General features: G+C 51.1%; 1 protein-coding gene across 1 annotated transcript in view; it reads right to left on the minus strand.

Annotated features, from left to right (window-relative positions):
- Positions 1–7,793: 7,793 nt before the first annotated feature.
- Positions 7,794–20,276, minus strand: part of CRTAC1 (cartilage acidic protein 1) — a 150,176-nt gene continuing 137,693 nt past the window's right edge. The window contains exons 12-15 of the mRNA XM_025397505.1: positions 12,349–12,494; positions 10,930–10,972; positions 8,416–8,559; positions 7,794–7,968 (exon numbers count right to left, since the gene is read on the minus strand). Coding sequence (XP_025253290.1) covers positions 7,850–7,968; positions 8,416–8,559; positions 10,930–10,972; positions 12,349–12,494 — 452 coding nt within the window. The 3' untranslated portion in view covers positions 7,794–7,849. The remainder of the gene's footprint in view (positions 7,969–8,415; positions 8,560–10,929; positions 10,973–12,348; positions 12,495–20,276) is intronic.

The following is a 20,276-nucleotide window of genomic DNA, read 5'->3' on the forward strand; positions in this document are numbered from 1 at the left end:
GAAATGTTACACACAAGCTTACACACAGCTTACAAGACCTCAGAGATGGCGAGGGTCCTTCTCCCTGCTGCCCGCAATTAATCAGTACACTCCTCAAGGGCAGGGAGCCTGTCTTACTCACTCCCCCACCCTCACTCTCACCTCTCCTGTCCTAAGTGCTTGTCACAGGGCCTGGCCCTGGCCAGGTGAATGGAAGATTCTGCCCATCTCAGGCTGGCAGGAAGAGGCGAGCATATACAGATGTGTCATCTGCAGACCCGTGGGGCAATGTGCCACTGAGAAGCAGCTCAGAACCATGCAGACAGGCAGTGGTCACTGAAGGATACAATTCACCTGCAAGTGGTCACCTTATAACTCAGTTAAAAGGTGGATGAGTGACCCCAGGCCACCCCCTGAGCTGGGCAGCAACTCTCAGTGATGTTGCCCTGGCTGTGACATTGTGACTCTGCTCATGACCTCTACCTATCCTGGGAGAGGAGGGGAGGAAGCGTGTGTCCCACCCCAGTCAGCCCTGCCTGACACTCCCCAAACACCATTTCGAGGTGGGGAAATCCTTCTGGTGCTGAATGCTTTACCTGAGAGATCTGGGCCTCAGGCCCTAGAGAGTGAATTACTGTGAGTGAATCGCTGGCTGGATGGCTGGCTGGCTGGCTAAGTGGATGGATACAGAGAAGATGGGTGTAGACAGATGACGGATAGATGAGAGATGAGTGAGAGGCCTGCCTGGCTTGAGATGGATGCTCGCAGACCCTGGAGAGGCAGGTGAATGGATGGGTACCGATCGCCCCTGGGCTCCCCAGTGCAGACCTAATATAGGGCTGGAGCTCTTCAAAGGGAAGATGCTGTGTTATCCCGGTCCCCACATGAACTCCACATTTGTAACTCTGAGTGATGGATGTGTCTTGTTGGGAAGAATCCTTATAGGCCTAATATTGCCCCAGCTAATGGCTTATGGATTGTTGTAAAGTCAGGCATTGCTGGAAGTGAAGCCAGGAGGTTAAAGGTCCTGGTACAGATTTTATGACAATATCTGCATTTCATCAGTCAGGCACTGCAGCAAGTACCTTATAGGCTCGATGAAGCCTCACAACAACTCTATGAGGATTTTATCACTGCCTCCATTTTGTGGATGAAAAAACTGAGGCTCAGAGATGGAAAAACTTCTTAAGGCCACTTCCGAATGCCTGGGTGGAGGGTCTGGCCTTCAAGCCCATTTGATCCCAGAGTTTCAGTGTGAAGGGAAAATTTTAAGGACAGGTGAAAGGGAGAGGGGAGGGCCATAGGATTTGTGCACCGCTCTAAGAAAAAACATGGCATTTTGGCACATGCGAGGCACCTTCTGCAGTGGGAAGAGGCGCTGAGACTTTCCAATGACCGGGTGCCCCGAGGGCAGCCCCAGGCTTCCTTCTCCCTCTCTTTCCTCTGTGTCAGCCTTCGAGGGCTCTCAACCTTGAGTCTGGGGAACGGAACTGCAGAGAGGGTGTATGTCTGGCTCACTTTCCTTCCTTTGGCCTAAACTTGTCCTTCTGCCATGGCACCCACAAGCAGTTGCGGAACGAGGATGTGCTTTTCTCCTATTCCAGGGGCTCTACAGCCAGGTCTGGGGTGGAGGGAGGGAAGTTAATCCTTAGATTTGTGGGGAGGGTGCTTTAATGACTCTAGGGGATGAGATCCTTCCTGGCTGCTCTGGGGCTGGCCATGAAGAACGAGAACCAGCTACCTTTAGCGGAATTATTCTGGCCCCAGACTGCTTTCCTGCTGGCAGACAGGCAGAGGGCATGAGGTTCTGGGCGGGATATTCTGGGAACGGGTGATACAGATTCTCCATCTGCCGCACCCTTCTCCTGACCCTGCCTTCCTCCTCACAGCTGAGCAGGCTCGTCTCTGCATTCGGGACCTCCATTCAGGTCTGTATTTAATCCCAGCTGAGTTCTAAGGTCTAAGTGTGGTTCTTCTGTTACTTGATGGGCACGTATCCTGACTCAGTTTCCATGTCAGCAGAGCAGGAAGGACAAGCCCTGCCTCTCTTATTCTTGAACTTGTTCATATACTTGGGCTTCTGGAACACTTGGAGCTCTCTGGAGAAGGGTGCTGGCAGCAGCCTGGTGCTGAGCTCTTTTGAGGAGCAGCCGGCAGCCCAGGCAGGGAAAGGGACCAGACATCATCCAAAGCTGATGCCTTGGGAAAGTCACAGCTTCTTTTTGGGCCTTGGTTTCCACGTCTGAAAAGGAGAGGATGGGACTAGATGACTTCTCAGCTGTTCCTGGATTTAAAGCTCTAGGATTCTGTGATTGATGAGTGCCAAATTCCCAGGCCAGCTCACTAGCTCCTGGTGACCTCCGCTCTGTGTGGCCCAGTTCATGCCATGCCTGCCCAGCTCAGTTCACCTTGTTTTATGACTATTCTCTCTGGGAATGGCACCGCATCAGAATTCAGCTGAACACAGCACAGCCCAGGCCCCTGGAAGGCTGGCTCTGTCCCTTATGGTCATTTGCTATCTTTTTCTGGTGAATCTGTCAGTTCTCCGGAGGTGGTCCCATCCTCCCCATCTCTCCCATCACAGGTGTCCCGGGTGGCAGCAGGGTGCACAGGAGCTTTGGCACTGAATGGGCCCGGGGCTCCATCCTGAACATGGCCACTTAATAATAATTATATCTCTAATTTGTTGGGGGCTTTCTATGTGCCAGGAACCATGTCAAGTCTAATATAATAACTTTATGAGGTATTATCCCCATCTTGCAGATGGGAAAACTGAGGTTCAATGACACTTTACCTACTTTAAGTCTTTGCTCAATGCCTCTTTCTCAGGGAGCCCCGCCCTCACCCCGCTATTAAAAATGGCATTCCGCCTCCATCCTGGCCCTCCCAGATGGCCTTGATGTTACTCTTCTCCAGCCCTCCATAGCACGTATCATGCTCCAACATGCTACAGACTTTCCTTATTCTGGGTATTGTTTAGTGCCTGCCACATCTTGCTAGGGCAGGGACCTTTGTCAGTGTTGTTCACAGATATATATCCCAAGCCACTAGAACAACACCCAGCACACAGTAAGTGTTCGGTCGCTGTACATCACATGAACAACTGGTTAAATAACTTCCTCAGTGTCAGTTACCTAGAGATTGCACAGCATAAGGCTTAAGAACCCAGGCTTTGGAGCTAGTCAAGAGTTTGAATTACAGCTCTTGCCACTTTAGCTAGCTATATGACTTTGCATAATTTACTGTTTCTGAGCCTCAGTTTCTTGGGTAATAAAATAGACTAATAACATTTATATTCTGGGATGGGTGTGAGGATTCATGGAGACACGGATGTAAAGTTCTTGGCATATGGCAGGCATTGCATAAATGTTAGCTGCTTTCCTGGAGGATGTTTTTCTTCTCTCTTGTGTCTCATTTTCCCTCTGGTGGCCTATTTTTTGACCACTTCACTGTCAATAGTAGTTCCTTAGAGGACAAGTCACCGTGGGAGGGTTGGCATCATCTGTGGCGTTAACCAGCCCATGTTCTTTTCCTTCCTTCCAGGATGTGCCTGTTGCTACGGAGACACAACAGCAACCCCTGGCAGGTTCCTGGCCCCTGCGGCTGGGATTCTGGCCTCAGAGAAGGCTGGCCCTGGGGACAGGGAGGCAGGGAGGGGCTCGGTTTGCCTTCTGGGCTGGAAGTCTGAGTGGAGGTATCAGCCTGGAATCTGTTGGAAGAACTTTGCTGGCTCCCTGCAAAAATGAAGCGCTCATCTTCCTGTCTCCATGGGGCTCTTGGAGTCTGGAGCGGAGTTCCTGCATGGGCTGAGGTCCAGTGGCACTGGTCTGGGTGTGATGCCCAGACCCTGGGAGGGGGCCATAGCAGCCAGAGTGACACATAATCAAACTCCTGGCCCTCAGAATGGCACCTTCCCAGAGTAGGGTTGGCAACCATGTAGATGCTTGAAGAGGCCTGGTGGATGGTTTACCATTCTGCCTCAGCGAAGGCTGGCCGAGCCCGCCTGGTGAGGGTACTCTTGACATGAGCGAGCACTGCCACCTCTTCTTGTAGACTTGAACGTGACTGTGGGGAGGACTGTTTCAGATCACTGGGCCTCCAGGGGCTCCATTTTCCCCTTCCTAATCCTGCTCTTGATCCTGGGCAGCATGAGTGACTGTGGCTTTTGCTTAAACCAATTCACCATCCCAAATGAAGAAGGGAGTGGTAGTTGAGAGTGCCAGCAGACAGCCAGACTCCTGGGATCCAATCCTGCCTTCGTCTGTCTGGGCTGTGTGACTCTGCACAAACCATTTAGCTTATCTGTAAACCTGGGATAATTACAGCACCTTCCTCTTGAGATTATTGTGAGGGTTAGATGAGTTGATTATTGTAAAGACTTTAGATTCAACCCAGACATGTCGAGCCCACTAAATGTAAGCTATTATTGTCATTTTAAGGCGTACATGCCTGTGAAGAGGGAGTTCCTGAGCAGAATAAAAATGGTATTATTCTTATTATTTGGTTTCTCTTGAAAAATGGGGAGTTGTGGCAGCACTGGCCCACCTTCCTGCTGGAGTGAGTTGCGGCTGCCTGGTGCAGGCAGGTGGGGCACCAGCTCCTCCATTTGCATAATCCCTTCCGGGTCCATTTCATTACTTGACTGCCCCTAAAGGCATCTGCTATTTTTGTTACAAATTAAAGTGTAGCATAAGCCAACAAAGATGTCAGGAGCCCGGGTGGGGCTAAGGGACAAGAAAATGACAGACTTATCTGCACAGGAGGGGACGGAACGGTTTGGGCTCCCACGGGTCTCAGAGAAAGGGATTAGAAGAAAGAGGGGAACGGGAATGCTGAGCCTGGGTAGCTTGGGGGTGGCTTTGCACCCACAAATCTGTGCCTGGTATAGCACAGACCAGTAGATACATTGAATTTGAGGCACCTGCTCAAAAAGCCTGTACTGCTAGCTCAATGAGGAGGCTCTGTGTTTTTTTTTTGGCGGTGGGGAGTAGGTAACGTTGAGTGGGTTCACTATCCACCTGTCCTCTGTATCTTTCAGCCTTGTATCTCTTGCAACACAAGCATCTTGGGGGCAGGGGATTTGTCCACCTCATTAGAGGGTCCCTATCACATTCCTCATGGGAGGAACCTAGTGCTTGTCATACAGGATATTCTCAATAAATGCTTGCTGAATGAATATGTAAATGAATGAATGCAGAGAGCTTGCTTTCCGTTATAGCAACCTGAGAATTCAGTTCGACTTTTTAGAAAGCCCTTTGGTGTCCCACTTCTATCCCATGCACTTGGCTCCTCTATCTGGCTGGAGGGAAGGCAGTGTAGGGGTGGCAACCACGTTACCTTCACTTACCATTACATACCTAGAGCCTAGCTCAGTACCTGGCACATAATAGGTGCTCGACGAATATTACTTTCACTTACCACCATACGCCTAGAGCCTAGCTCAGTACTAGGCACATTGTAGGGGCTCAACAAATATTACTTTCACTTACCATTGTGTGCCTAGAGCCTAGCCAAATATTTGGCACATTGTAGGTGCTCAATCCGTATTTGTTGAACTCATGAATGAATCAAATGGAAGCCTTATCCTGGAGTCTGAGTGCTGTAGTGGTGCTCCTATGAGCTGTGGGAACTTAGAACTCCTCTTTGCAACTCACTGGACCCCACTCACCCAACACGGTCACATGACACAGACATACCCTGTTATATAAAACTCAACGTAAAGGCATTCATGGTTATCACTTATAAGGCATCATCTGAAGTCTGCTGTCACCCTGAACCCCCAATGTCCTTGGCAGGCTGTCTCTGTAGTTGTCTTGTCCCTTATTTCTTGTGCTGTTGTGTATGGACAGTCAATGGGCACTGTTATCTTGTCATTTACCACTGCATTTGGAACCATTCCTCTGTGGGTTTTGGGTTTTACTTATCTCGCTATCTTAGATACACTTTGTTCATTTTTTAAAAGGCAGCAGCTTCCAGAAGGACTAGGGAATAGTCTGAACAGCGACAGAGCTGCCTGTTACCCCTCTGACAAGATGGTGTGGTGGGAAAGGGCTCCAGCCCTGGCCTGGGGAGCAGTGGGCTCCATGACCTTGGGCACAGTGACCTTGAATACTTCAGCTCTCTGAGCCTCGTCTCTGGAGCCCTTTCAGATCTTTAATTCTATGTCAATACACAGGAATGGGCTTTCTAGAAGTGGAATGATTTTTAAGTTGGTGTCTGCTTTTCAGGGAAATTGTAGCTGTTTTCATTTAAAAACTTTTCATTTACGCTCCTGTTCTGAGTGTAAAAACAGCACTAGCTACAAGGAATTCATATTTTGTGATTTATTAGGAGTATTACTATGATATCAGAAAATGGCAGGGTTTTTTTTTTTGTTTGTTAAATATGTTTTTTAAAGGGTTCCTGCATTCTTAAGTGTAATTTTATTATATCCTGGGATGACTTTTTTTCCCCATGAAGAATAGATCTATGTTTTATAACAAGCCTTCACTACCGAGGCTGGTTGTGAGCATATTCTATGGTGTTACATCATTCCCAAAGTGTGTTCTGGCTACAGGAGTGTTATATTTTCCAAGCAGAATGCAGAGACCAGGCAGCAAGGTTCTTTCTAGAAATCAGAGTAAACTGAGATGAGCCATGCCTATGTCCAGCCAGACATTAAGGAGTCTTAGAAAGGAAAGGCCCTTAGGGATATACCAGCCCAACTCTTTTGTCATCTACATTAGGGAAACTGAGGCCCAGCATGGAGAAGTGACTTCCTGCAGGTAAAAGGCCCAGAGTACATACTCCATTTCTGCCCCTTACTCATCACACATCCTTCACTTGGCCCAAACCCTGGTCCCCCAAATGTGAACAGTGTTGTACACAACCAGCCACTGCTGGTGCCTGAGGGTGATACCTGCTTTGTGTTATGATCTGCTTTCAAAGCATCCCATGGTGGAAGGGCTGCTCCTAATTCAGCATTCCAATCAGTTCTACTTGCCACAGACCCTTTTTTTTTTTTTTTTTTTTTGAGACGGAGTCTCGCTCTGTAGCCCAGGCTGGAGTGCAGTGGCCGGATCTCAGCTCACTGCAAGCTCCGCCTCCCGGGTTTACGCCATTCTCCTGCCTCAGCCTTCCCGAGTAGCTGGGACTACAAGCGCCCGCCACCGCGCCCGGCTAGTTTTTTGTATTTTTTAGTAGAGACGGGGTTTCACCGTGTTCGCCAGGATGGTCTCGATCTCCTGACCTCGTGATCCGCCCGTCTCGGCCTCCCAAAGTGCTGGGATTACAGGCTTGGCACTAATATCTAGTAGAGAGTTTATTGGCATAATATCTTCATAAAAGAGGCTGGAAGGCTTAGCAAGTTCAAATGATAACATTTTTATCAAGAGTCCCAAAGGACCACCCTTTTCCTTCCCATCACCACCACCAACACCAATAAGGCTTTCTCTAGCACAGGAAGTCAGGGGCAAAAAGCAGAAACAGCACAGGCCAAATCAGCAGGCACATGGTACATTATCAGATCAACCAGCAAGCAACCACCTGGAAGCCATCTTTGTTAAGGGCAAAATAAGGAGCTCACGAGACACTGGAGGATACAAGACTATCCTGATTCTTCTGAAGGAGTGAGGGAGGCTGGATGGGGTAATGGGGAGACTTTCCTTTCTGTTTTCTCAGAAAACATGCAAAGGAAGTCTTCACAAACAACTAAGATTGCATCGGTATCCCAACCTTCCCTTTTCAAAGATGGCCACCCCTGTTGTCCATTCAGAGGGAGCACGCAGCAGAATCTACTGGGCGTGGAGAGAGAGAGACAGGCAGCAGGAGAGAGATTTAGTTTTCCACAAAGGCTGTAGTTTTGTTTTGTTTTTTCCTTTATTGACGGGATTTAAAGTGCATATAACTGAAGGCAAAGTCCAAGGCCTAGAGAAAGATATGAGGCCCGAGAGAGAGGCTCAGAGATTCTAAAGGCGGCGGAAGAATACCCACCTAAAAAGGCCACTTGAGCTGCAAAAAGGATGGGACAGGGAGATAGAAAATGGGAAAAAGAGAAAGGGGGTGGGGACGGGGTGGGGGTGGAGGAAGGAGTTTGGGAAGAAGAAATTACCAGTTTAGAAATTCAGCCAAAGATGAGTAGTAGGAGTTAGTTTATATCCCAGCTATGAAAATATGGGCTGACTTCAAGGTAGGAACAGTTGTTTTAGGAAAGGTAAGAAGAATGAGAGCCTCAGGCCAGGACACAGCATCCCCTGGCCCTTCAGGTGATGGTAGAAGTGATGGGGCTTCTCCAAGCCTCTGTCATGGTCTTCCCTGGAGACCCAGTGTGGGTCAAAGGAGACTCTATCCAGCCAGGAGAAGGAAGGGGTTGGGGACCTTGATCTGGGGCCTACCCAGAGCTCCCCAATGGAAGGCAACTTCCCTTTGCTACTGGACTATGGCTGGGGCCCCACTCACCCACACAGGCTGTGCCATCCTCGTTGGGCTCATAGCCCCGACTGCACCTCTTGTTGGTCCGGCACCTGTAGCTTCCATAGGTGTTGACACACACGGGCTTGTCTCGAGGGCACACGAATGGGAACTGGATGCATTCATTGGTGTCTGCAAGGCGAGGGGAACCACTCACCATGAAGGTGTGGGGCAGCAAGTCCCAGCCCAGGCTCTGCCTGCCCATACACTGCCTGGCTTTGGGAAAGTGTCTTCCTCGCAGAGCTCCAGTTTCCCTGCTTCAATTCCCTTGGCTGGCTCCTCCTGTACTTGGTCTCTACATGCTGGGGGGCACTCAGGCTTGGTCCTGGGTCCTCTCTTCTATCTACCACAATCGTTCTAGGTGATCTCTTCATGCATGGATGATTCCAAAAGTTCTATCTCCAGTCACAGCCTCTCCCTGTAGCTCCAGACTCACGAATACAATAACCCATGACCTACTTGACAGCTCCGCTTGGATGTCTAAGATGCACCTCGTGCTTAATATGTCCAAAATAGAACTCCAGATTCTACCCTGCCCTTAAACCTCTCTTGCCCTCTGTTCTGTCTTCTCTAGCTCAATCAATGCCCCCATCATCTATCAGCTGCTCAAGGAGAAATCAGAGTGACCCCGATTCCTCCGTCTTTCTTGCCCCCTGTGCGATTTCACAGCAGAGTCTGTCCACTCTTCCCCACAGTCCACCAGTCCACCTCTCTCTGTCACCTCTTTCTCATTCCTCTGCCACCACCCAATTTCCTGCCATCGTGACCTCTTGCCTGGATTTCTGCCGCTGCCTCCTCACAGAATACCTGTCTTCCCCTCTTCCCTTCAATTCACTCTGCAATTCAGCAGCTGAAGTGAGCCTTTAAAAACATGAATCACATCATATCACTCTCCAGTTTAGCTTCTAAGGCCCCTAAGAGCAAAATTCAGACTCCCTACAGGGGCCTCATGGACTCTCCATCATCTCCAGGCCATACTGGCCTCCCTCCTTCTCCTTCGACACACGAAACCTTTGTCTTGCCTCCCGCTTTTCACTCCTGCCTTTCCCTCAGCTCTTTCTGGGCCTGGATCCTTCTCATCCTTCAGGTCTCAGTTCAAAGTCTTTCTCCTGAGGCCCTCCCTGACCACTCTGTCTGGAATAGTCTCCAGGGAGCACCTTGCTCAGAGGGTTCCGAAATCATCTTGTCCAGCTGTGTGGTCTACCTCCCTCTACTAGAATGGATGCCCCTCTTGTGGAGGCTGGGGGTGGGGGTGGCACTTGGCCTACATCCCCAGCTCCCAGCATGACACTGCTGTGTATGAGGCACATAACTGCCTGTTGGGTGATGAAAAGGAAGAGGAGGCTGATCTCAAAGGGTCCTTCCAGCAGGCAGAGAAGACCCTGGAATTTCTGTGCACCTGCACTGTGTGTTTGGAGTGGGGCCAGGTGGGGATGTGGAGAGCGTAGGGGAGTCATTTCCTCCTCCAGCCACCCTTGGCACCACTGCTCCTCCGCCTCCCAATCTGTGCTCCTTTGTCCAGACAGTGCCCCCACCAGAACCCTGTCTCCCCTCTCTGTGACTGCCAAACTCCTCCTCATCCCTCAGGACCGAGGCTTGGACCTCACTTTCTCTAGGGCACCTTCTAGGACCCTCCCTATGCTGGTTTAGGGCCCCTGCTTTGTAGTCTCCAAGCCCTGCCCTCCCCCCTCTGGGCCCTGATCACACTGTGTGGTTGTCAGCTGTTTACTTGTGTGGCTCTCCATTGGCTTTTAGCTCCTAAGAGTGGTATCTGTCTTGTTTACTCCTGTATCTCAGTAGCAAAGGGCTAATGAGCGGCTGCAGAGTAGACTTGGGAAGAATGCTGGATGAGGGTTCAAGGAAGGAGGGATCCTTGGCCTGATCCCTCATTGCTGGTCACTGGGATGGAAAGTGTTGGGGGTGAAGGTCTCCTGGACACTGAACTTCTAGGCTGCCCCTTCCCATTCCAGGCCTTTGGGGACTTTCAGAAGGTTCTTGGACCCTGAAGGAGCTGCCATCCTGGTAGTGCTGCAGCTACCTGCCTGCCCGAGTACTGCACCAGGCTGCAGTCTCCCTTCCACAATGTGACCACACTCCATACGCTATTTTGCCCCAATACCTTGGCAATGCCCACCCTTGCCTGCCAGTCCCCTTGCTTGCTGCTCCACATGGACTTGCTGGCCATGGCATGTGGCTCTTCCCCCTGTGCCAGGGTGGTGGTGTGTCTCCTTCCCCTGTGCACTTTCTCGGTACTCATGGCAGGGAAACACTGCCAGTTCCCAGAACTGTAGTGATTCAGCCTGTGGGTCATTAATATCACTCCCACCCTGGTGAGTCATGTGGTGGTTGTCTTGGCATCTGGAGTCCCAGGACAAACAACACCCTCCCCTGTCCTCCTTTCTACCCCTTGCTTGCACCCTGGACCTTGCCATGAGTCAGGCGGGCATTCCCCAGGGAGATTCCGGCCTCTGCCCCATGCCCTGGTGACTGAAGGCAACTCACCCATGCAATGGCCATTTTCCTGCTGGGAGAATCCTTGGCCGCACTGCAAGGTGGGCAGAAGCAGAGACATGAGTGAGTTGAGAAGGTCCCATCCCAGGTTCCCTCCTAGTCACAGCCACAGAGCAGCTGTCGCCCTAACCACAGCGTGAGGCATGCTCTGGGCCTGGGGGAGCCCCCTCCCTTGTAAGACCCTTCCTCTGCACTGAGAACAGAAGCCTGGCAGGGAGGCCATGAATGGATACAGTTCAGACTCTTGCTCATTTCCCTGTGCAGGGGATCCACGTGCCCGCGATGGGATGCCTAACAGAACCTGTCCCTCCTGTAGCATAGCCTTGAGGCTGAAGTTGGGTCTGTCAGGGCAAAGAGTAACGAGGGCTGGGAGATGCTTTTTGAAGTGTCTGATCACTGCCCACATGCACTTCTCCAAGAACTTCCCCCTCACATGGGTGGGTGCCTGCAGCCGTGCTTGTGTCCTGTCTCTCTGGCCAGGGCTGATGGGCGGACATCCTAGCAGGAGGGAAGACTCAAGGCTTTGCAGCAAGAATTTGAACAAATGGACTCAAAGACTTGAGAGTTCGGAGCTGGTCCTGCCAGGCTGTGGAGGCTCTACCATGCCCATATGGGGGTCTCAGAGACAGCAGCCTGGGGTGGGGCAGGGGACTCAAAATGTAACACACATGACACAAAATGTCAATCGACCATACTGACAAATGAGGTGGGTGGATGGGCATTGTTGGGGAAGAGGGGCCCCTCTCCTCCCAAAGCCAGTGCACTGACAAAGGTCCTTGAGCTCCTATGGCTGAGGCCATAAAGTTGCCAGTTTCCACTCATCCTGAGCTTCCCTGAGTTTTGTGAGTGATCCTCCTTATAAGTCCCCTTTATTTGTGTGAGTTTCGGTGGGTTACTGTTACTCGCCACCAAGTGAACCCCATCAGAGTTGGAATGACACTACTGACGTGGGTCCAGAGCTGCTCCTCAAAGAGACCCCAGAAGTCCTGCTGCAGGCTCTCAGCACCATCCTAGGGCAACAGGAGGTCTCGTCAGAGACTCGGAAAGAACCAGGAGGGCAGCAGGAGACCTGGGGTCACTTTTTAACTCTGCTCACAACTGACTGTGCAGCCTAGGTGGGCCTTGGTGGGTTTCCTCTCTTAACTTCGGTTTTCTTCCTCTGTAAAACTGGTGCAAAAATGCTTGCCCTGCCAATACAGCAGGGATTCTTTGAGGAGCAGAAAAGATGTGGGTGTGATAGTGTTGTGCAAACTACAAATGGAGGGATCAGTATGAGGCCTTCGCTTTGCCAAGAAGATTTCCATCACTCTAGAGGCTGAGTTTGCAGATTCCTGGGAACCCAGCTTCAGCCCATGGGGTTGTGGGTGGTGCCCGCTTTTCTGGCTATGAGGCCCAGATGCCTTTGCCCACCTCCAGTGGGGCTGGGTTCTGAAGTGTGTCCTCATCCCGGGGGTAGGGGATCTCCAGCACCGAGTTCATCTCCCCGCTGGCCACGTTCCGGCTCACCATCTTGCCATCTGGCCACGTCACCTCCACACTGCTGGCTTCATCCTTCCCTGAGGGATGGAAGGAGAGAGCATCAGCAGCAGAGGACAGCAGGAGGCTCTCGGAGAAAGCATCAGCATCAACGAATTCATCCATTGAATAAAAGCATGAATTGAGCACTGTTCTAAGTGCTACGGAAATGGTGAACGAGACAGATTTGAGGTCCCTCCTCTCTGGAACAATGCTGTCCAATAGACCTGTCTGTCTGCAAGGACAGAAATGTTCTGCATCTGTGCCGTCCAGTACAGTAGCCACTGGTCACATGTGGCTGTTGAGCACTTGAAGTGGGACTTGTTTGAGGAGGTGAATTTTCAATTTTATTTAACTCTAATTAATTTAAATATAATAGCCACACATGGCTGGTGGCTATCATGTTGGATAGTGCAGCTCTCGAACTCACGTTCTAGCGGAGAGGCCAAGCATCAGGAGGCTGTACTGGAGGACACAGTAAGGCCTGTGATAAGCAGGTTGTCTTTGGAGTCTGGGTTCAAATCTTGGCTCTACCCCTTACCTGGTATGTTGAAAAGAGCATGGCGGGAAGTGGGTGGGAGACCTGGGGACAAATCCCAGCTTTGCAGCTAACTGGCTTTGTCATCCCAGGAATGCTTCTTGTGTTTCTATTTATTGAGCTCTGCTAAGGGCCAGGCTCTCTCTTGTCACTGGGGATGCCCCTGTTCTGATGGAGTTCCTGCTCCAGTTGGGGAGACAAGCAAACAGGTGAACAAATAAATAATGTCAGATACTGACAAAAGTAGGGCAAGTAGGTAAGGAGGAGCTGGGGGCTGCCAGGGCCTTGTCTAGTCAGGCAGTCAGGGACAGCCTCTTAGGGAGGGGGCATTTGCACTGAGCTCCACATAAAAACTTGGAAAAAGAGCTGGGCATGGTGGCTCATGCCTGGAATCCCAGCTACTCAGGAGGATGAGGCAGAAGGATCGCCTGAGCCCAGGACTTCAAGGCCAGACTGGGCAACATAGTGAGACCCTGCTTCTGAAAAAAACAAAAAACAACAAAAACAAAAACAAACAAACAACAACTTAAAAAAGATGGAGTGATAAACAGCTGGCAGGTGGCGGACAGGGGAGAAAGACCATTCTACAAATCTAAGATGCTTACAGAAGATGATGGGAAGCTCAGAGATATTCACAGTGAATCCATTTGCACACACCCCTAAAGCAACGTGCTACATCATTGATGGAAAGCAGGCTGGAAAGATTTGTCAGATGTTTAGGCACCATCAAAGCCAGCCCCAGCTCCCCGCATAAGGAAGCAGGCCCGCCACTGTGGCAAGGTCAGGCTAATGGTGATGGATGGGGGTGGGGAGGAGGTGGGGCTGGGCCTCACATTGCAGGAGAGGCTGCTCTCAGGTCAGCCCCTGGGAAGGAGAGCTGTGCCCAGCACAGACAGGGGGAGCGCACAGCCCACTCTATCACCCATCAGGGCTGAGCAGATGTGGGGACACGGGGTCCTGCAGGGGGCCTTGAAATCAACACACTCCTCCAAACACCATTCCCGGGCTAAATAATATATCACCCACATATATGCACTATTATTTTTCCTAACATATGTAGATAGTGTTAGAAAACAAATTAAACTTAAAATTGCTGTTGAATGTATATTCACTTTTGGTCATTGCTATCCACCAATGAATTTTACAACGATAGCTACTATGGGGTGGACGGTAGTTGGCAAAATATCTTGATGTATAAAGGGGGTTCCCATATTTTAGAGAAGGGTGTTTGGAGGCCACATGCAGACTTGGAGGAGAATCTCTGCGTAGACTTCCGGTAGAGACCACTGTGGGGCATGGAGGAAGGGAGCCAGGTGCCGGGGGGAGGGCCCATGATGAGGGGGTTCCAGAGGGAGTTACGCCTTGCGAGCCACAACCCCCAGCTTCTAGATCCTTCCCATGTTTGGTCTCCTTTTGCTCTCCCACCCTGGCCTCCAGGGGAGTCTCACTGGAACGTCCCAGCCTTGCTGCTGCCGTGCTGTGAGTCTGTGAGGGCCAGGGCCAGAGCTATGCTCTGAAGAGTCCATGGAGAAGCAGCCCCTGCCCTCATGGGCACGGCAGACGGCAGCAACAGAGACGCTCGGAGACAGAGGCTCGTCCTCACACCCTGAGTTCCTCTCCCACACAGCGCAGTTTCTCTTCCCACAGGGAAATCCTCTCCTTCCGGGTCCAGCCCTACTGTTCTGGGTTTTGCTTTATCAAGCAAGAAATTATTTCTCATCAGTCCCTCAATCTACAAGAATCCCTTCCGCAGAAGAGGGGTGAAAATGAGACTGGGGGGTGCCGACTACAGATTTTCTTTTCTTTCTTTCTTTTTTTTTTTTTTTGAGATAGTGTCTCATTCTGTCACCCAGGCTGGAGTGCAGTGGTGGGATCTCAGCTCACTGCCACCTTCCCCTCCCAGGCTTAAGTGATTCTCCTGCCTCAGCCTCCTGAGTAGCTGGGATTACAGGCATGTACCACACCGCGTCTGGCTAATTTTTGTATTTTTAGTACAGATGGGGTTTCGCCATGTTGGCCAGGCTGGTCTCAAACTCCTGACCTCAAGTGATCCACCCACCTCAGCTTCTTATAGTGTTGGGATTACAGGCATGATCCATCACACCCGGCCAGATTTTTTTTGTTTTTTGTTTTCTAATTTGAAGTAGAATCTTGAGGCGCGAGAGATTTGGCATTTTCAGGGTGTGCAGTTCCCAAATTAAGTGGCACATATAAAAGGTAAATATTTGCCATTAAAAGAAGGAGACAAAGAACAGCAAACGTTTCTTACCTAAGACTGCAGAACAGCTACATGAATATGTTTTCCAGCCTGACTGAAGGGCCACAAAGGACTCAAAAGAGTCGCAGAATATTCATAGACAGTCACAGATTTGCCTGTGGTACTTGCGGCACTTAGTTTTTTTGTTTGTTTGTTTTCTGTTTTTATTTTGAGATGGAGTTTTGCTCTTGTTGCCCAGGCTGGAGTGCAGTGGCGGGATCTCAGTTCACCACAACCTCCACCTCCCAGGTTCAAGCAATTCTCCTGCCTCAGCCTTCCCAAGTAGCTGGGATTACAGGTGTGCGCCACCATGCCTGGCTAGTTTTGTATTTTTAGTAGAGACAGGGTTTCTCCATGTTGATCAGTCTGGTCTCGAACTCCCGACCTCAGGTGATCCGCTCGCCTCGGCCTCCCAAAGTGCTGGGATTACAGATGTGAGCCACCATGCCCAACGGGAGTTAGTTTTGAGTTCTGCTTCGGCAGCTTCCTCCAGACCCAGACGTGGTGCAGGGGGCCTCAGAAAGCACAACCAGCAGGACTCCCTCCTCTGCCGCTGTTTTTTGCTAACTTGGGCATCCTCTCTGGGCCTCAGTTTCTTCATCTATAAGATGGGGGTGCTGGCCGACAGCCTTACCACTCCTGGGAAGCAGAGCCTTTCTACCCTTGGAGCAGGAGTCCTGCCCCGCCGTTAATCATTCACCTCAGCGTCCCTGGCACCATCAGCTCTTGGACATGGGGTCTCCCTACAGTTTCCAAAGGGTTTTCCGGTGTTGGTAACGACAGTGACCACTGACAACATGCCCCAAGCTGTACCAACTGCTTTATGATGCTAACGCATTGAAACTTCACATCTCCACGAGGAAGGTGCCGGTGTTATCATTTTTGTCTCAGAGACGAGAAGGCGGAGCCATGCAGAGGTGCAGTGAATCGCCCAGTTGCCCAGCAGAGGTCCGACAGATCCCAGAGCCGGCATCTACTGCGCCCCTGTTACACCGCCCACCCTATCCCACGCCCAGCAGCCACCATATACCAAGCTTTGTGCAGGGATTTGGGATTCAACAGAGAATGAGACAGACCCAGGCCCCGTTCTCATGATTCCCATGGGAGCAACGAATACAAGTGATTATATTATAAGCTGGGAAAGTGCCACAACAGCACTGCTACCATGTGGTGAGAGAGTTGGGTCATTTCATCTGGGCATTGCAGGAGGAGTAAGAGTTTGTGAGGCGGAGAAGGCAAGGAAGGAGCATTCCAGGGAAAGGATACAGTGAGGGCAAAGGTACAGCGGCATGAAAGGGTAAGTTGTAGCTGAAGATCAGGAAGAAGTTCAGAGCGGGAAAGTGTCAGAATGTGTATCAGGTGGGAATGTGTATCAGAGGAGGCCGGGGAGGGGCTTCAGAGCCTCCACACTTACGAGGTGGGTATTTTATCCCCATTCTCCAGATGTCGACATTGAGGCTTGACAAGGTGAAGTGACTTGCAGGTGTCTGAGCTAGGACTGGAAACCAGTCTCCTGTCCTTAGGCGCAGCTCATCCCTCTGCCCAGGCAATCTGCATAACATCTTAAGTCTTCCTGGGGCTGCATGGCCGAGGGGGACTGGCTCCCAGACACCGCACACCAGCAGCCTCGAAGCCGGCCAGTCCTGCCAGGCCTGTGTGTAGGGGAGGGCTGAGCAGAGGAGCGCCCCCCATTAACCAGCAGAGACAAGAGGTCAGGAGCAGCAGTGAGTCACCTCTGGCAGCTTTTAAAGGACAGAGGCCAAGGAGGCAGAGAGAATTGCACTTTTCAGAAGAATTACAAACAAAACAGATGGTGGGAATACAGTTGGTAGAATATTTTTGCACTTTAATAAAGCAATTTTTATGAGGGCCACTGAATTTCCCTTCCGTAAATGAGCATCAGCCGGCGCGGAGAGGCAGCTCTGAGTCACCTGCAAGCAATTAGCTGAAAGGACGGTGGCATGTGTGGGTGGGGCTGGGGCATCGGCAATGCCGGTTGTGGGGGAGGGGGAAGAGGGGAGGGAGAATGGTGGGGGTGGCTGCCTGAGCCGGTGACTCCCAGTGGAGCTGGCGGAGGCAAATAGATGATTGGTGTTGTTTTTATTTTCTGGGTTTGGGAGTGAGCTGCCTCGGCCCGCTACCAGTTGGGAAGTGGAGGGTGGGCATGTGGGGCTCGGGGGTGGGTTCTGAGCAACCAGGTTGGTGGTGGGGGAGCCCTCGACAAGGGCTATAAGCAGAAACACTTATTTTCAGCAGGAGGTGAGGAGCAGCAGGGAAAGGCCAGGATGGAGAGGGACTGCGGAACTTGGTGGGGGGCTCCACTGAGCAAGGCAGGGTCCACTGAGAAGGGACCCCACAGCAAGATGTCGCTGTGAGAGCTCTGCACAACACAGTGGGCCCTCTGGGAGCCCCCCATGCGGACACTCATTGCCTGTGGACGGAGGTGGGGAGTACAGGTGAGGGCCTGTGTCCTCGGGGTGTGCTCCAGTGGGAGCAGACACGATGTGCATGGGGCAAGGCTGAGGCTGTCTGGGAGACGCACACGTGTGCACACTCACATACACGTCCGTGTACCTACACATGCGCACCGCACCTTGCTGCAAAATCAGGAGGAGGGAGCGCAGGACTCACGGAGGCAGGAAGGGGGGAGGGGCCCTGGGGGCAGGTGAGTTGAAGTCTTGTGAGTGCTGGAAGGGGAGCTTCCCACTGGCCCCTCTCCTCTACTCCTCAGTCATAGGGGACCTCAAGGCAGGCCTTTCTCAGATTCATGTTGTAGACATCCCCACTTCTCATCCCAACTGCTCAGAAGTGGAAACAATCTAACTGTCCATCTAGAGGGGACTAGGTAAATAGGTGGTGAGGGTGAGTGCTGCCTCACAGTGAAATACTTCACAGCCCTGAAAGGAAACAGGAGATATGCACAGACCTGGCATGCTGTCCAGGATGTGTACACACACACATGCACACACACACTCACACGTGTATATAACAGGCTTTCACTCTGTTACCCAAGCTGGAGTACAGTGTTGTGATCATAGCTCACTGCAGCCTCAAACTCCTGGCCTTGAGCGATCTTCCTGCCTCATCCTCCTGAGTAGCTGGGACTATAGGCTTGCACCACCACACTGGGCTAATTTTTGTAGAGAGGGGGTCTCACCATGTTGCCTAGGCTGGTCTTGAACTCCTAGCCTCAAGCAATCCTCCCTCCTTGGCTTCCCAAAGCACTAGGATTACAGGTATGAGCTGCTGCACCCGGCCTTAGACATATGGTTAAGAGGGGGAAAAAGCAACTTACAGAAACAAGTGGAAAGCATCATACTTTTGATTTTAAAAATTGCCAAGAAATACGTGTCTGTGTGTTCCTGTGTATATGACACGTAATAAAAGCATATCACAAGCATGACCTGTCCAACCCGGACCACTGTGCTGGAAAACTGCTCCTTGCCCCTTCCCCTCTGCACTCCTAATCCATTCCTCTGTTCTGCATTTTCTTTTCTTTTTTTTTTTGAGATGGAGTTTCGCTCTTGTTGCCTAGGCTGGAGTGCAATGGCACAATCTTGGCTCACCGCAACCTCTGCCTCCTGGGTTCAAGCGATTCTCCTGCCTCAGCCTCCCGAGTAGCTGGGATTACAGGCATGCACCACCATGCCCAGCTAATTTTGTATTTCTAGTAGAGACGGAGTTTCTCCATGTTGGTCAGGCTGGTCTCGAACTCCAGACCTCAGGTGATCTGCCTGCCTTGGCCTCCCAAAGTGCTGGGATTACAGGCGAGAGCCACTGCACTCGGCTGCATTTTCTTTTTTCATAGCCCATTATATCTTCTAACGTTTTATTTATTTACCTATTTACTATGTGTATTATGTATATAAATTCCTTCTACTGGAACATAGGATGGCTTGTGGCAAGGATCTTCAGTTTTGTGTTTGGCACACAGTAGGTGCTCAGTAAATATGTAGTCACTAAATGAATCAAATGATATTGAGGGAAGGTGAAGGAAGAAACATTTACTTTTTCCTTAATATTCCAAACAGGGGTGAAACGATGAGTAATTTTTCTTCTTTTAAAAATAATTTTCTTATTTTCCTATAATCAATATGCATTGTTCTTACAATGAGAAAAAAAAGTTTTCCAAAACATTCCCATTCTTTGGACTGGACCTTCCCACTTCTGGGCCTCTGGCCAAGCCAGTCCAACCTCTGGAATGCTCTCCTTAGGCCCTCCCTACCCTTTCTAAGCTCCTACTGTCCTTCTAGACCTAATTCCAGTCCCACTTCCTCCGGGAAGCTGCCCAGAACAAAACTGACTTCTCTCGCCTGCGTCCTCTCATGGCCACGGGGCCAGTGTCGCAGTGTGTCCAGATCTGCCTCTCATGAGAGTCCTGTGTCCATCTGCCTTCCGCCCACTGCCAGCCTGGAGGGCAGGGGGCATTTCTTATCTGCCTCTTTCCCCATATCTCTGCCTCTGCTGGTCTTCCACAGGCCCATCTCTGTCTTTCTGTCTCCCCCTGTTCTCTCTCTTCCCAGTCCTTCCCTCCATCTGGCCTTCTCCACTGGCGCCCTCGCTCCTGCTCCGTTGCCAGCTCCCCCATCAGTCAGGAAGAGCAGTGCTGAGCTCCACTCATAAGAGATCCAGAGGGGCCTGGGAGCTGCAGGGATGGAACTGCCCGCCTCTCACTGTGTCCCTGGCGGCTGGGTTGGCCATCTGCTGAGGCGCCTCGTGACCCAAGAGGCCTGTCCCTAGAGCAGCCTGCCTTCCAGTGCTGTTGGGAATGGATCCTGTCAATAGAGAGAGGAGTCTGCCGGGAGGCCCCTTAGAGCATTTTGAGCCAGAGGTCAGACGAAGAACAAATCCCAGGGCTTTGCAAAACAGCAAGGACTGGCACTAGGCGGAGGTCCCAATGAGATGCAGTGTGTATAACACTGAGTGTGGGGAGCAGGTGCCCAGAAGGGACTATTGAGCCCCCTTCTCCCCATCATATGACCTGGCCAGTTAAGAAAGCAATCTATTCTCCTGGCAGGGCAGATTCTG

This window comes from Theropithecus gelada, chromosome 9 (assembly GCF_003255815.1).
Source record: "Theropithecus gelada isolate Dixy chromosome 9, Tgel_1.0, whole genome shotgun sequence".
NCBI classification, from domain to species: domain Eukaryota; kingdom Metazoa; phylum Chordata; class Mammalia; order Primates; family Cercopithecidae; genus Theropithecus; species Theropithecus gelada.